The 15,993-nt window shown below is 46.3% G+C and overlaps 1 protein-coding gene across 12 annotated transcripts in view; it reads left to right on the top strand.

Annotated features, from left to right (window-relative positions):
- The window catches only part of ACACA (acetyl-CoA carboxylase alpha), a 294,152-nt gene that overhangs the window by 256,177 nt on the left and 21,982 nt on the right, over window positions 1-15,993 (top strand). For all 12 annotated transcript variants that reach the window (XM_021066228.1, XM_021066229.1, XM_021066236.1 and 9 more), the window contains 4 exon segments: window positions 2,388-2,484; window positions 3,397-3,532; window positions 11,259-11,436; window positions 13,323-13,435. In XM_021066228.1, coding sequence (XP_020921887.1) covers window positions 2,388-2,484; window positions 3,397-3,532; window positions 11,259-11,436; window positions 13,323-13,435 — 524 coding nt within the window.

Below are 15,993 nucleotides of genomic sequence, written 5' to 3'. Positions count from 1 at the left end.
CCGCTGTAACGAGCACCTGCCAAGGCTGATCTCAATCTGGCTCTGCACTGCAGACACACGCCGCCCTGGGACCCCCATCTGGGGCTCCCCTTCCTCCAGGGGGCAATCCGTCTCCCTTATCTCAGGGAAAAGTGGCACCTGCTCAAGATTCTCAAACACGCCACATTGGGTTGAGATTTAGAATCCAGCCTTGAAAATAATTCTAGGCTCTGTGGTTCTCTTCGTCTGGCAGGTCAGCACGCCCCATGCTACCGGTGACAAGGAGCCATCAGATGGGAAACCCCACAGGCGGGACCTTTCACGGTGGCCGTGAATAAGAGTCAGCCTGTAGTCAGCCCTGACTGAGACTCCCAGGGACTAGCCCCTGTTCCCTCTGGCATCTCAGGGGTTTTGCCTCGTCACGGGCTTCTGAGTCAGTGAGGATTGTTCTTTGTGCTTGGCAGAATTCCCCCCGGGAAGGTGGAGGTGGGGGCTGCGCAAGAGAGAGAACACCCCCGCCCCCTGAACCAGGACCTGTGGGTTTGCTATAGTCTTCACAGGTCACCAGGACCAACTTTTTTGAGAAAGTGTTTCTCATTTATTCTGCTTCAGTTTTCCCATCTGTTTAAAAAAAAAAAAAAAAAAAAAAGTGACTGATTTTCAGTCTCAGAAAGCCAAACCTTTGTTAAGGTCTTTAAGATCCTCCCATGGGAAATAAGAGAATAACGCTTTACACTTATGATTGGAAGACGAGGGACTGTTCTGGGAGCAGGATCCATCCAGCTTGGCTTTGGTTAGCCCTGCCATTGTTTATTGCAACACTCAACTCTGACTTCTTTCTTTCTTTCCATCTGATGAGTTCTGGGCTTCTTACTCCATACACTCACAAGTATATAAAACACAAATGGAGCTAGCTTCTTTCAAAAGCAATGGCATTTCAAGAAATAAATATAAATGTATTCTTCTGGGATTGTTACTGTAAGTGCTGCCAAAACTCATCTTTGGTATGTATGTTTGGAATATGTGTGCTATTGGCTGTAAATTGTCTTTTATTATTCCATGGCACCTTGTCCAGGGACACACTATAAAACAAGATGTAGCATCTTCATGTGCTAGCCTGATAAAATTTATATGAAGTATAATAGAAAACAGAAGTTGTTCTGAGCTGTTTTCAAGTTCAATAAATAACTGTAATACTCGGATAAAGATGTTCTTTATTAGGTCACATGGGCCCTAATATATAAGTTATAAGTTACCGATTTAGGGTGGCTTTTGCAATTACAAGTTTCCAGTTGGATTGTTAATCATTGTGAACAGAAATATTTCTAAACCCTCCTGTGTACCTTCTGCTCGTTGTCTGGTTGTCTAGAGGGCTTTTGATTCTGATTCAGTGCAGGCAAGTGACTGGGGGCTGGGTGGTCCCCACTCAGACCCCCGTCAGACCTTTGGTGATAACAGGAATCCATTTCCAGTACCCAGTGTAACAACCAAAGCCATCCTTCATGGAAAAGTTTGTTAGGGAGATGCTCTGGGGAATGAGAGACGGTCACCCATTCCAGTGGGTGCCGCTGAGGAGGTGAAGAGTGACTGACTCACCCTGTCCCTTGCAGGCTCGCTCACACTCACCTTCTTATCCTCTTCCTGGTTTTTACTAGGAAACCTTTATGAGGACCAGGTTTGGGAGGGTGTCATGGGTGCAGATGCAGAGCCTTTGAGTTCTTGAACAGTCTTTTAAATTAACGGAGTATGTACACTAATTAGAGCCTCCCAGTATAGATCACTAGTTCCTCCAGAATCACTTCCGAAGGTCTCCCTGTCCCAGTGCTCTTTTCCGACGGAGGAGAAAGTTAAGGGGTTGTTTAACCACATGTTGACACACCCGTGCACTCCCAGTAGTGAGCGTGCTTGTACCCTCACATCTCATGGATCCACATTATGAGTCCTTCCTAGAAAGTTACAGCTCTGTCCCAGCAATGACGTTTCAGGTTCCTACTGCCTTTCAAACCAGTCCCTTCCGTCCTCACCACAGACATGCTGTGAGGTGAACTGAGAGATTTCACTTGGCAACCACAATGATGGTTGTGTGTGTGTGTACGCAAGATCTCACACACATACTAGGCTATTGGTCTAAATGCAGAGGCTCCCCTGGTACAACCCTTCGTTTGAATTTATCCTGTGGTGGGGAATAGGAGTGAGTCTGAGGCCAGTTTCCGTCCATATTTACCAAATTCACCATATTTACCGAATCTGCAGAGTAATGTTTTACCCCCGGAAGGGTCACATTTCCTCTGACTCTCTATTTGTTTGCACTTCCCCCTCCACCCGTGTCTTGATGTGGGATTGGAAAATAAATGACTAGCAGTACTGTTGACATCCCTTGGGTTCTCACGCAGCTCATTTTTTATCAGGCTAGGAGGAATACCCGTGGGAGTAGTTGCCGTAGAAACCCGCACAGTGGAACTAAGTATCCCAGCTGATCCTGCAAACCTGGATTCTGAAGCCAAGGTAGGTCACCTGGAGCCCCCTGAGCCCTGTGCTTGGGGCTGCATCCCCCCTCTGCAGAGCCGTGGAGGTACTGGGAGCGTGGCAGACCACCAGCCTTAGAGGAAAGGGCAGCCAGCAGCCTTGAGTGATTTCCAACCATCATGTGCTCGCTTTTAAGATGACTCTCAATGGACTGCAGGCTAAATTCTGCCTGAAAAATTAAATGGGCCTTTCCAGCGGTCTCGTTGATGGCTAGGAAACAGTCCCCTTTTATCGGGTATGTGGTATTACAGAAAGGCAACTGAGATGACACTGGGGGGCTCCTTGGTCCCCGGGTCTCTCAAGTCACACACCGAAGAGCTACTCCTGGAATTCAGAAGCAGGTCTGCCCTAATGCCACACATGAAAGCCACAGCCCATCCTTTTTAAAAGGATGGATTAGGTTTTGCTGTCCTGACAAGATCCAGAAAATGAGGGGGAGAGGGCAGAGGAGGGTTTGCTGCAGGGACACCTCAAGTGCCCTTGACCAAGCACAGGCCAAGGAAGCTGTGAACACAGGGGTGAGAGCTCGTGCGGATGGTCCAGGAGGCTTGCTTGGAGTTGTGTCGTCAATTTGCTTACAGTTGTCCTGGGAATCCTAGAACGAGCACTCCTCAGGCTTGGTTCTTCCCTTGGAAGCAGTGAGGGTCCCCCTTTGGACCAAAGAGGGGTCTGGAATCAAGACAAGGAGTGATACTGAACACAAAGAGCCAGGGCCCTTTCTTTCTTTCTTTCTTTTTTTTTTTTACTTCAAAGATGATCTTCCTGATGGACAACTGTTTTTGTTTAGTCTGATTTTGAGTTTTTGACAGTAAAGCCTTGTTCTCTTATAGAGATTCCCCTTCAATGAACTGTTGCTCATTAAGTGTCTTCCTCTTTGGCTTTTCCCAATAGATAATCCAGCAGGCCGGCCAGGTTTGGTTTCCAGACTCTGCGTTTAAGACCTATCAGGCCATCAAGGACTTCAACCGCGAAGGGCTGCCTCTAATGGTCTTTGCCAACTGGAGAGGCTTCTCCGGGGGGATGAAAGGTGATTGACCTGGCCCTGGGCTGTGCTGGAGGGAGGGAGGGTTTATATTGGGCAGAGCCTGTGGGTATCCTGAGAGCCCATCACCCCAGGCTTTGGGAGGATTATGCTCCCTCTGAGATATTTCTTGAGTTGTAACTTGAATGGGAAAACTCAATATGTTTTACAAACCCTTGCAAAATTTCAGCACAATCTACTAGTGTTACCTAGGTGGGCTGCTGCTGTGGACTTGGCTTTCGCAGGTGAGTGATGGACTCTTCTGACGGCCCTGGGGAGATAGGATTCTACTGGTCTCTGTCCTGCTTTTCTGGGCAGACTCTTTGTTGGTGTTACTCTTTACTGCTCTGCAGTGACCCAGCCAGGTCCTGAAATTAGCCTTCCCCAGAAGAGAACGAACACATTCTCTTTGTGGCAATTTGTGACATATTTTATTATTATCCAACAACAGCCCTGGGCCTGTGGCTCCAGCACTTACAATCATTTATAAAGGCTCTGCCCTGTGTCAGAACGGCCACCTACTGAGGATGCTCCGTGGGCAGAGCCATGGTGGGCGGTTCGGGGAAAGCCTCAGGAAACACACTCCCCTTCTCAGGGTAGCCACGCTCTCTCTCCAGTGGCCAGAGGTTCAGGGCCTCACTGAGGCCAGAGGCTATGTGCCAGGAGGGGATAGGTGAGCTGCGTCAGCTCCATTCCTCAGGGAGCTCTCTGGAATGGATGAGAGGAGTAGATGGAGGGAGGAGTTGGTAGTGCTGGAGTAAAGAGGGTGAGCAGGGGTAGGGCATGTAAAATGCGAAAGAATGAACTCTCCGTAAGGCACTCAGAAGCAGCTTGCGGCAGGAGCATCTCTGGCTCTGAGGGAGGGAGAGCCTGAGGAAGCTCCCCTTTTATAGGTTATGCACTGTGTGTGGAGAGAGTAGAGCCTTAAGCCAACAGTGTCCCCTTACCTGCTAGAAAGACCCCTGCCAAAAGGCAGGCGACTGGGCAATGTTTCTGTTTATTTTTAGCTGAAAAGATCCCCTTTGTCCGTATTTACTGGAGAACTACCACATTTTACCCTTTCTTTGGGGAGACTCAGGCTATACATGCAAATTAGCATTTGTAGTCTTTCTTAGACCATCAAGGTGAATTATTTTTTGACCAAGATATTAAATCAGCGGAAATACCATAAGATGTTGAGAGTATAGGTTAAACAAGTCAATCCTCCACAGTTTTTATTGAGTTCCTAGGTGCAGGGAACTAAGCTGGTTTGCCACTTCAGAGGAAACGAAAATAAGTCAGAAACAGACATTGCCCGAAGGAGTCGAGAAGAATGTCTTGTGCAGAATGATAAAGCCACGATGTATGAAGTAGAAACAAAATACCACAGGGTTCAGAGCCGGGTGATAGTGTCCTGCGGGGCTGCAGTCCCTTTCGTTTAGGTATATGAGGTTCATTTAGCATCAGATTTCACTTGATCCCAGAGTCCTTAGCTATAAGATTTGCATTAGGACGTGGGAGAGAATGCCCTGCTATGTATGTCCTTAGCTACCTCTCTTCTGCGAGCCCCTGCGAATTCATCCTCCCCGACGTTATGTAGGAGTATGTATTGTCTGGCTATTTTGTCCTAACAAATGTACAGTTCAAAAGTTTGAGATACGGCATTTGTAAGGGAAAGCTTGTGTCCTGATACATACTTTGGCTCAGGCCCAGGTTGGCTGCTAGCCCTGTAACAATAAGAGCAACAACAATTAAGACTCATTGAGCTCTTTTCCCCAGAATCAGCACTAACCATTTTACATGCATTATCTCACATAATCATCACAACAAGCACCTCTAAGGGGTAAGTTATATGATTATCCACAATTTACATAAATTGAGACTTAGGTTAAGTAAATTTCCCAAGATGATTTGGCTAAAAAAGGAGAACACAGACCTATCTTACTTTCTGTAGCACAGTTGAGGCCAGAACCAGATCTACTAGACTATTCCGAGAATAAACTATCTAGGTTCCTGAGAAAAGTTAGTGTCCTGCCTACCTCCTCTCTGCCTTGGGGCTATTGTGACAAGAACCTGCAGGAGCTCAGAATGACTTGTGTTTTATTTTGTTTTGTTTTGTTAAATTGTAAAATGTACATAGCATAATATTAACCATTTGTAAGTGTACAATTCGTCGGCTTTAAATACATTCACAGTGTTGTGTAACCATCACTACTGTCCACCCTCAAGACTTTTTCATCATCCAGGATATAAAGTCTATACCCATTAAATAGTAACCCCCCCACTTCCCTCTCCCTGCCCCCATCCCTAATCAAAGATGAGTTATTGGTCTTCTATGGAGCAGGGCCAGCTCTGTTTTCTGAATTTGGATGCTGCTGCATCCCTTTACACATCACTTAAGACAAATAAGCTTTGGGCAAGAGCGATCAGTGGGAGAGGAGGAGGGAAGTGCACCCTCCTTTCATATTTACATACAGGTCAGGATGTTTCCTACATATTATCTCATGTAAAGGGACCTAAGCCGAGAGTCATTCCATATCCCTCGGGGAGATGTTTGCAGTTTTGGTTTCAATACTGGCTGGGGATTATGCAGGGAGGGAAAATAAACAATTATGCCATCCCTCAGTGCACACAAACACACAGCCAGGAGCCGACTGCACTGTGGGTAAAATGACTCCAAAATTGTGTGTAATGAGTAGGAAAAGATTAGAGACAGCTCTTGCTATGCTGAAAATTGACATTAGTGGAAGGAAAAAAAAAAACTCTTTACTAGTCGGCCTAGGAGGTCTAATTCAAGCAGTAAAAATATAAATAAATAAATAAAAGCATGTCAAGATGGTATTGGTGCTTTTTTTCCAATGAGCTCTATCTGGCCGGAAGGCTATTCAGCATAATGCAAAATTAAATTATAAAAACTGGCTGAATATTTAGATGGAAGAGCCATTTGGAAGCAGTTTATTTAGACGAACCGGCAATGACCCACAACAGGGAGACATCAAGCGTGAAATTTACTAGAAATTAGCACCAGGGTCCCAGCCTCAGCATGAATAGCTTGATAGGATGCAAATCCCAGTGATATTAAGCTGCCTCACTGCTGGTGCTACAGGGTCACTCTCAGTTGGCTTTTCATGTTATACTTATTATTTTTTCCTGGGACAGGTTATAAATAACAATAAAAAAAACATTTATTGAAAACTTTAACTGGAATGAAAGTCTATTTTAAAGTCTCTGATTACTTGGATGCTGAAATACAGCGTCAGCCGGCCATAATGAACTCATGAGAGGCACTACGTGTGTGCGGCTTGCGTATGCTTGGTGTTTACCTTCCGCTTCTAACAGATAATCTCGCCTCGAGCCAGTATGATCTGTTCCAGTTTTGAGAGAGTGGGATGCTGTGGAAGCCCCTACCACGCTGCCCCCTTGTTTGGTACATGTGGCCGCCGCGGTTGATCCATGTTGTGTGACAATGAAGGCCCTGGGCAGGGTTGGTGCCTGGGTGCTGAGAACACACTGGAGAGGCTGCGTGATCCCCATTCACGCAGATGTGCTGTGCTCAGAATGCTCAGAAGGCTTCAGGCTCCCGCCTCCCGGAGGAAGAACCTATCAGTATTTTCCATTCCCATTGCATTTCTCAGGGCCTGAGAATCAGCAGGCAGCACATGCACAGCTTTCCAATTCCCTAGACATTCCCCTAGCCTGAACCCTTGGGGATCCCTCTTCCCCTGCTACCCTTGCCTGTGCTTTCGCTCTGTCTCCTCCTGAATTTGTCAGATTGTTGCCAAATACTTCAGTCTGCCTTTTAGAATAAGTGCTTTGAGGCAGCTGTGATTCAATACCAGCGTGTTGGTTGTAGAGTTTGTGTGTTTATTCACATTTTCATATCCTTTGTTGCTTTTTTGAGTGTTTTCATGGTCTGGATTGTGGGGTATTGGTGTTCCAGGTTAGACAGAGGCATTGTTTTCTGTCTCAAGCTGGCCAGCTTCAATGAAGCCTGACCCCCTTTCTACTCACAGGCTTGGAGCCTGAAGATAGTTGTTTGGCAGTCAGATCCAAGGCCTTCACAGAACTGCTAGTACAGTTTCTGATATTTCAGAACATACCAAAAATCCAGGCAAAATTTATAAATATTCATGTATTCAGGTCTCTTTTCTGGTTATTATTTGACTCGACCATCGTATCAGATGCTGGAAAGCTGATTACTTCAGCCTCATGTTCTTTCCTCACAGTAAGAGACATGAGTTAAGAGCGAAGTGGTAATGAACCTGACTAGGATCCAGGAGGACACGAGTTCAATGCCTGGCCTTGCTCAGTGGGTCAAAGATCCGGTGTTGCTGTGAGCTGTGGTGTAGGTCATAGATGCGGCTCAGATCTGGTGTGGCAGTGGCTGTGGCGTAGGCTGGCAGCTACAGCTCTGATTTGACCCCTAGCCTGGGAACCTCCATATGCTGTGGGTGCAGCCCTAAAAAGGAAAAAAAAAGGAGTGAAGTAGTAGAACATAGACTTGAGAACCAAAATGATATGGGTTCAAAGTCTCAACTCTGCCACATACCCACTTATTTAGTTAAGCTTCAGTTTACTCACCGGTCACTTAGGTGTGAGACGAAGATTTTTCTGATAATTAAATGATGTGTGTGTGTGTGTAAAACCCTGTTCCCTGGTATACAGTGAGCTGGTCATGAAGGTGAAAAGGAGGGCCTACAGTCCATTTCACAAAGATAAAATGCATACATACTCAACTTTATCCCAATTTGCTTATACTATGAAATCGTTTTATTATTTATTTATTTATTTTTGTCTTTTCTTCTTTTCTAGGGCCGCACCTGCAGCATATGATGGTTCCCAGGCTAGGGGTCTAATGGGAGCTGTAGCCGCTGGCCTACACCACAGCCACAGCAACGCAGGATCCGAGCCACATCTGCGGACTACACCACAGCTCACGGCAACGCCGGATCCTTAACCCCCTGAGCGAAGCCATGGATCGAACCTGCAACGTCATGGTTCCTAGTTGGATTCGTTAACCATTGAGCCACAATGGGAACTCAAGTTTTATTTTTAATTAAATAAACGGGAGTACATTTTAAATAAAATCCTCTCTCGGAGTTCCCTGGTGGCCTAGCAGTTAAAGGATCCGGTGTTGTCACTGCTGTAGCTTAGGTCACTGTTGTGGTATGGTTTGATCCCTGGCCCAGGAACTTCTATACGCTGTGGGCACAGCCTAAATAAATAAGTAAATGTCTGTCTTTTGAGGGGAGCTGGGTCTGCTAATCGTAATACAGAGATGGATTTTGATGGAGACACGTGTTTAACAAACAGAAGTGAGTGAAGAGGCTGGAAACCCTGTCATTTACCTCTTAGCTTCCTTTTTAATTTCGCACATAGAATGACTTTTAGGCGCTGTTTGCTATTGCGTCGCTTTCTCCTTTTATCTCTGCCTGGCATTTCTTCTCCATGCGTGATGCTGTGGAGGGCCACTCCTTTCTGTTACTTGTTCTGAGACTGTACTCTTGGCAGCACTGAAAAATGTACTGCTAATTACGCAATTATTTTATTATGTAGCACTGGTTGAAATATCCACTAAAGAATTAATTTAGTTAAAATAATTTGAACTGAGCAATTATTTTCATAACCACGGAATTAGCGTAAAGCGCTTAAAGTCCTTTATTCCCTGCTCTTCATACAGCAGTTGTGTAATTAGCAGTAAATTTTTTTTTGGTCTTTGCTTTCCTCCCAAAGGAATAAATGTCTTTGTTCTGATCATATACGCAGAGTATATGACCACTCACATTCCATAGAGAGTTCCTGGGGCAACTTCTGAATTTTTGGAATTCTATCACAAACCAGCCAGCCAAATTGGAGCCCTGGAGAAAGGCACATGCCTTGCAGTGAGCTTGCTCACTGATGGTTTCTAAAGAGCCATTTTCACTGGAAGAAGGTAGCAGTTTAATTTGCCAGTAACTACAATGAAAGCAATTTCTATCTGGTTTGCTTTTAACTTCCTGAAAAATGCTTCTTTGCTTTGGATTTCCAGATTGATTTATTCCAAATTGAGATCCCTCTCTCTGATAGGAAAGTTTGAACTCAGTCGAACCTGTTATTTGGTATGTCAAAAGGATCCATTGTGGTTCCACTGAAATGCTCATTAAACATCTGGAATCTTAAACCTAAAACTTTAGCAGTGTTTAAACTTCAGGGAGCTGGAAATGGGAAGAAGTCATAAATTGTTGGGAAATAAATGACTGACCCTGCTTTCTAAGGACTGGCAATATTTATGCACCAGGGGGTCCCTTTTCTTCAGGCTGCTCCTGGCCTTGCAAGGGGGCAGGGCAGTGGGGGGGGGATTACAAAGGATACTCTTTAGCAGAATAAAGGGGTGGCTCTTTTTTTTTTAAGCCTCAATTACTTCATTTTAATTAATTTTTATTAACATAGTTGATTTATAGTGTTGTGCCAATTTCTACTATACAGCCACCTGATGCAGTCATACATATAAATACATTCTCTTTCTTATATTCAATCATGGTCTATCCCAAGAGACTAGATATAGTTCCCTGTGCTATACAGTAGGACCTCATTGCTTATCCATTCTAAATGTAGTAGTTTGCATCTACCAACTCCAAACTCCCACTCCCTCCTGATCCCCTTAGCAACCACAAGTCTGAAAAATATGGAATGCTTCACAAACCTTCCTGTCGTCCTTGTGCAGGGGCCATGCTAATCTTTTCTATATAATTTCAGTTTTAGTATATGTGCTGCCAAAACAAGGACTTTTTTTTTTTTTTAATGTGGCCATGTGATATTTCCAATAAATACACACGCATTTAAATTTTTTTCTTTCATTGATACTCTGATAAAAATACAACTGAGGAGTTCCTGTTGTGGTGCAAAGGAAACAAATCCGACTGGTCTCCATGGATGCAGATTTGATCCCTGGCCTCTCTCAGTGGCTCAGGGATCCAGCATTCCTATGAGCTGTGGTGTAGGTCGAAGACACGACTCAGATCCTGTGTTGCTGTGGCTGTGGTGTGGGCCGGCAGCTGTAACTCCAGTTTGATCCCTAGCCTGGGAACTTCCATATGCCGCACGTGTGGCCCTAAAACAAGCAAAAAAAAGAAAAAAAAAAAAGCAACCGAGAAAAAATTAATTTTTCCTTTCTTGTATTCTTTCCAAAGCATTTATTCATTCAACAAACACTTATTGAGCACTGTGTTTCAGGCACTGGACAGGACCCTGGGGATACAAAGAGGAAAGATGCAGTTTTTGAAGTTTCAGTTTTTGAAGGATCCATTTCCATTAGCTGTGCATTTTAAGGGCTTATCATATGCTAAGTACCAAGAGAGGAACTGAAAAGAGCTTGAATAGTTCCTTCAGAAAACTTAATGTAGTGAGAGAGATCACATATTGACATGAAAAATACTCAACATTTGTAGAGCAAGTGTGAATTAATGTGGTGAAACCTGAGCAGAGAGATTCCAGGAGGATGTAAGATGGATATGCAATCCCCAGGGCCTGCACTCTGGATCTTGTGAAAGACAGCGCCCGTCTCTCGTGCTTTTGAAGATCCCCGGAGTCTTCAGTAGAACACAGGTGCAGATGCCGCTCACTCTAATCTTCAGGATGGCTTCACAGGACTTGGGGCAGCTGCACCCCAGACCTGTCGCCTCTGGCCACGAGCAGCCTCACTTCTCTGTGCCATGATGTCAGCAGTATGTGGAAGCACCGCTCCCTGGTTTCTGATGTGTCTCTTTCTCCCTAGATATGTACGACCAAATGCTGAAGTTCGGCGCTTACATCGTGGACGGCTTACGGGAGTGCTCGCAGCCGGTGATGGTCTATATCCCTCCTCAGGCCGAGCTTCGGGGTGGCTCCTGGGTCGTGATTGACCCCACCATCAACCCGCGGCACATGGAGATGTATGCTGACCGCGAGAGCAGGTAGCACGCCTTCCCTGCTTCCACTCGCTGCCTCTCAGCATCCTCCCACTGTCCGGTTCCTCCTGGAAAGCATTATAACCATGGGAACTTTTTGAATCTGTCTATTCCCAGAGGGCGCTGAGGTCAGAGAATCTTGTTTTCTAAATAACATCCACTAGCATGAGAAGGGAATCATGCTGGTGTCAGGCTTGCTTTCTTTCCTTTTTTAGGGCCATACATGCAGCATGTGGAAGTTCCCAGGCTAGAGGTTGAATCAGAGCTGCAGCTGCAGGCCTACACCACAGCTCACGGCAATGCCAGATCCTTAACCCACTGAGCAGGGCCAGGGATCAAACCTGCATCCTCATGGATACCAGTTGGGTTCGTTACCGCTGAGCCACAATGGGAACCCTGGTGTTAGGCTTTCTCAGTGGGACCCCCCACCCCAGAATCTTTTACCATGAAGTCCTCTATCCAGGCACCTCCAGACTCTCTCCTGTATATGTAAGCAACATATACCTGTTCACTGTCTCTGTCTCAGGGCTGTGGCAGGGGTAGCTTAAAGCCAGTTGGATTGTAAGTCGGGAGTTCTGGGGTCTTCCCCCAACCCTGCCGCTGACCAGTGAGGAACATGGAGCGGTCCTCACTCTCCCTGGGCTGCTGCTTGTCTGCGGGATGAGCTGAGAGGCCATGAAGGTGCACCGTGGCGGCCGCCTTCTGTGGCTCCAGCCACAGCCTCTCCCCCACAGCCTGTGTCTCATTTTGGCCTTCCCGGAGGCTGGGAGAACAGTTTTTGCAGCACCCAAAGAACTGCAAGAGAAAATCCCAGGCGTCTGTTTGGCACCGGCACCTGAAAACACTTACGTAAAACAGATCAAATCAGCTCCCCTTCATGATCTATTTTCAATCCTACATCTAGGCATTTTATTAGAGCACCTGTGTCTTCTTTTCCCCCAAATTTCAGCCTCTTCAAAAGCTGCTTAGGAAAGTCCAGGTGTTTTATTGTCAAATCATTAGTGTTGTATACTTAGGGACTTAGGTTTAAGCCCTAACTTAGCCCCTGACCAAGTACCAGATTGGGGACAGTTCATCTGCAGACTTCAGAACAAACCTGTCTGGTTTCATGTCCAGCATCATTGCTTGTTAGCCTGGGACAAGTCTCTCAGCGTCCTGTACCTTAGTGTCCTCTGTAAAATGGGGTATAAGCACCTTACCTCATAGGGGACGTGGACTGAGCATGGGATCGTCACACAAGTCTTAGAACAGTGCCATGCACAGGGTAAGCATTAGCTATAATTTTTTAAACGGAGAAGTTTTTTAAAAAGGGGTTTTAGGGTAGAGGTCCTGGTAATAGAACCTCATTAGCATGCACTAGAAGTGCCCTGAAACCCTTCACTTTGTTGTTTCCATAGCAGGAGGCAGAACGTTTCTTCTCCAGCTCGGCCTGGTCTGGCTGGGCCTGCCTGAGTGCCACCAGCAGACCGACACCACTGTGTGGGACTGGCCAGCACGCACCTCTCATTGCACGGCCTAAGTGCTGAAGGTCGTTCCCCTGGCACCATGCCTACATCCTCATTTTATTTTTTTCTGGAAAATATGATTCCTGTCACCCCTTGTCAACTGTAGGTTGTGGCATCTGTATTCTCCCTTTGAGATGGAAGTAGACTGGGATAGCAATGAGGATTATCTTAATTGCTTTTTGCCAGGCCTTTCTCATACCCCACTTAGGCTCCTCTCTGGTGCCTGGTTCTCTCCCTGGGGTTATTTCTGTGAACCATGGGTGGGCAAAACCATAATGAAGCTATTTCCTGGTCCACGGATTGTAACTGGCCTCGTTCCGTTGTCTCCTTCCTTTAACGTGCCTCTGTTTCTGTTCTGTTTTGTTTCCTTCTCTCTCTCTGATTCAGGGGATCCGTTCTGGAACCAGAAGGGACCGTAGAAATCAAATTCCGCAGAAAGGATCTGGTGAAAACGATGCGTCGGGTGGACCCAGTCTACATCCACTTGGCCGAGCGATTGGGTATGTCTGCGTGTCCTCCTGGCGAGCCAATGAGCCGTTCAGCTCATCTGTAATGAGTGCATTCATAGGCCAGGGGAGGAGGCATTGAAGCATTTGATCAAATTCATGATAATCTTTATTTACTGTCCTCTATATGGTAAGAACCCTGGTAGAATGAAATAGTGTGTGTAATAGGAGGGAAAGCAGGCCCTAAGAAAGCAGAAGTCACCCGATTTTTCCTCTGATAATTCCTTTAAGTTCAAACAGCCCATCTTTCTAGGTCTGTGGCTGTTCTACTTGTACAGAGGGTTAGCTGGAAGCTGCTGTTGTGGGCGGGCTGATCGGGCATAGAACATGTGCGGCCTTAATATCCTGTTTCTGCTGGTCTCTTTGGACGAGCCCGCCCCGTTGCTGAGCGATGTGAGAGTCCTTGTCATGGGATGGAAAAGCCAGAGCCCTTGCCCGGGCGGCATTTGGGGCCGTCCTGAGCGCGAGAGATGGAGTAAAGATTGTGCACTGTGCTTGCAGACCCAGGCTGCCAGTCCCGAATGTGCTGCTCGTTTGTTTCTGGAGCTTGGGGAGGGTGCTTGCAACTCAGACGTTGGGAGCCCTGTGTGGCATCCAGAACCTGAATGAGTTTTAGAATCTTTAAAAACACTGACTTTCTGCCCAGGTCTCCCATTGAGCCTCTTACCATGGTAGCAAAAGCAAATGGCTTGAGGTTCTTTTGTTTGTTGGTTTGTTTTGTTTTTCTCAAGGAACAGAGAGATTGTCTTTAAAAGGTAGGGAAACTCAGAGAATGGGAGACAAAAAAAGATGCGAGCTCATTTATGTTCCAAGCAGTCATTTAACTAATAACGAACCCTTTGTGAACTCTTTACATGCTTACCCTCGCTAATGTAAAAGCTTCAGAGTAGTAGCCTGCCCTCAGCCTAGAAACTACACGTCCCGGCGTTTACAGCACTGAGCCAGGCACGGTGTTGCTTACCACACCAGTGACTCAGGTTGCCGTAAACCCTGCTTGTACCCCACTGTTTGCCGTTCGGAGGACACAACCACCGCAAACTCCCATCCTCCTCAGCCTGATCCTTTTATGGGCAATGCACACATACAACAAGAAATTGGCCAAGTTGTTTGTAAAAATCTATTGCCACCCAGAATTGTTGAGGTGTTTTTTTTTTTTTTTTCCCCTCTTCTCCGAACAGGATAATTACTTCTGACCAACCCCATACACTTTAATTAAAGTGACTGCAGCTCAAGAGCAAGTTACAACTCTAACACAGAGAAAGCTCTAAAAGCTTCAGCCACTGATAAGCATCTCACTTAGATGGCTCAGAATTGCTCCCAGCACCCGCCACGTTGCCACTGTTTTTACGGCTAATTCTGCACAAATGCAGCAACGCCACAATTGCAGGACACGGCGAATTGCGTAATTTTCTCTTTCTCTCTCTCTCTCTCTGTCTGTCTTTTTTTTCCCCCTTTTTTGCTGGTTTTCTTTCTGGCCAATTTAAAATTTGTCAAAGTCGGTCTTCTTCTGGATCACTGCCCTTTGATATTTCGCGCACTCCATTTGCCACAAACAAGCCGCAGGGCCGCAGTTCATGCTGACTCTAGCAGAAGCAGAGAGAGCTCCATTTATCTTACACTGCCTGCTCAATTCCTACTCATTAACTGGGGGTTCACTGCCTCTTTTTAACCCCCCAATGGCTGTTATCATCCCTTCAGAGTAACTGGGTGGTAGGCAGAGGGATCCTCTCTGACATCTGTTTGCAGAACAGCCGAGGGTGAGGGGTGTGGGGCTGAAGCGCCTTCCTCTTAAAGGCAAGTGATAGTGCACCCACTTTCACCCAGCACCTTTTAACTCTGGAAACGCAGGAAGGGGACAAGGGAGGAGATTCCCAAGTGATGGCCATTTAATCGTTTGTTACAAATCATCTCATTATCAATTTCCTGTCCACGTTGGGGAAAACCATCTTTATTTAACCTTGACCAAAATGGCACTAAGAAAGACTCCTTAGTCGGCTAAATGTGAAGCAGGCTCTGGGCCAGGGCAGCTCGGGACATGAGCACTGGAGCAGAGTAAAAATAACTATGTACAGGTCTTGGGCGTGTTGCTTGCAGGTAAGTTGTTTAACTTCTCGGAACATCAGTTTCTTCCACCAGAAAGTGAGGATAAGGCCCACCCACCCCAGCCAGCATGCGAGTCTGATGGATGTGCGTTTGCTTCAAATCTGCAAAGTGCTTTTCAAACACGGGGGTTGGCATCACTTTCTTTTCATCCTAATCGTCAGAGCAAGCGGATGCCATGTTAGGAATCGAGCATTCTCTGGGGCTCAGGCCCCCTTTGGGAGCCAGCGGTATAGGGAAGAAATACAGAAGAGGCAGAAGAAGTGGCCTTGTCTCTTGGGCATTCTTGGTCTTCCAGGGACACGTACACGTCCAGGCGTGTTTGTGACGTGTCAGATCAGCAGGGACATAACAGAACATCCCTGAACCCGGCTCCTTCTGTGTTCACACTGGCTTTTGGCCCCTATCTCAATGCCTAGAACCAACTGTCCAAAATGCTTTTTCACAGAGTG

Source organism: Sus scrofa, chromosome 12, assembly GCF_000003025.6.
Source record: "Sus scrofa isolate TJ Tabasco breed Duroc chromosome 12, Sscrofa11.1, whole genome shotgun sequence".
NCBI lineage: Eukaryota > Metazoa > Chordata > Mammalia > Artiodactyla > Suidae > Sus > Sus scrofa.
The sequence above is the reverse complement of the archived record's forward strand: the minus strand, read 5'-3'. Positions and strand labels throughout refer to the sequence as shown.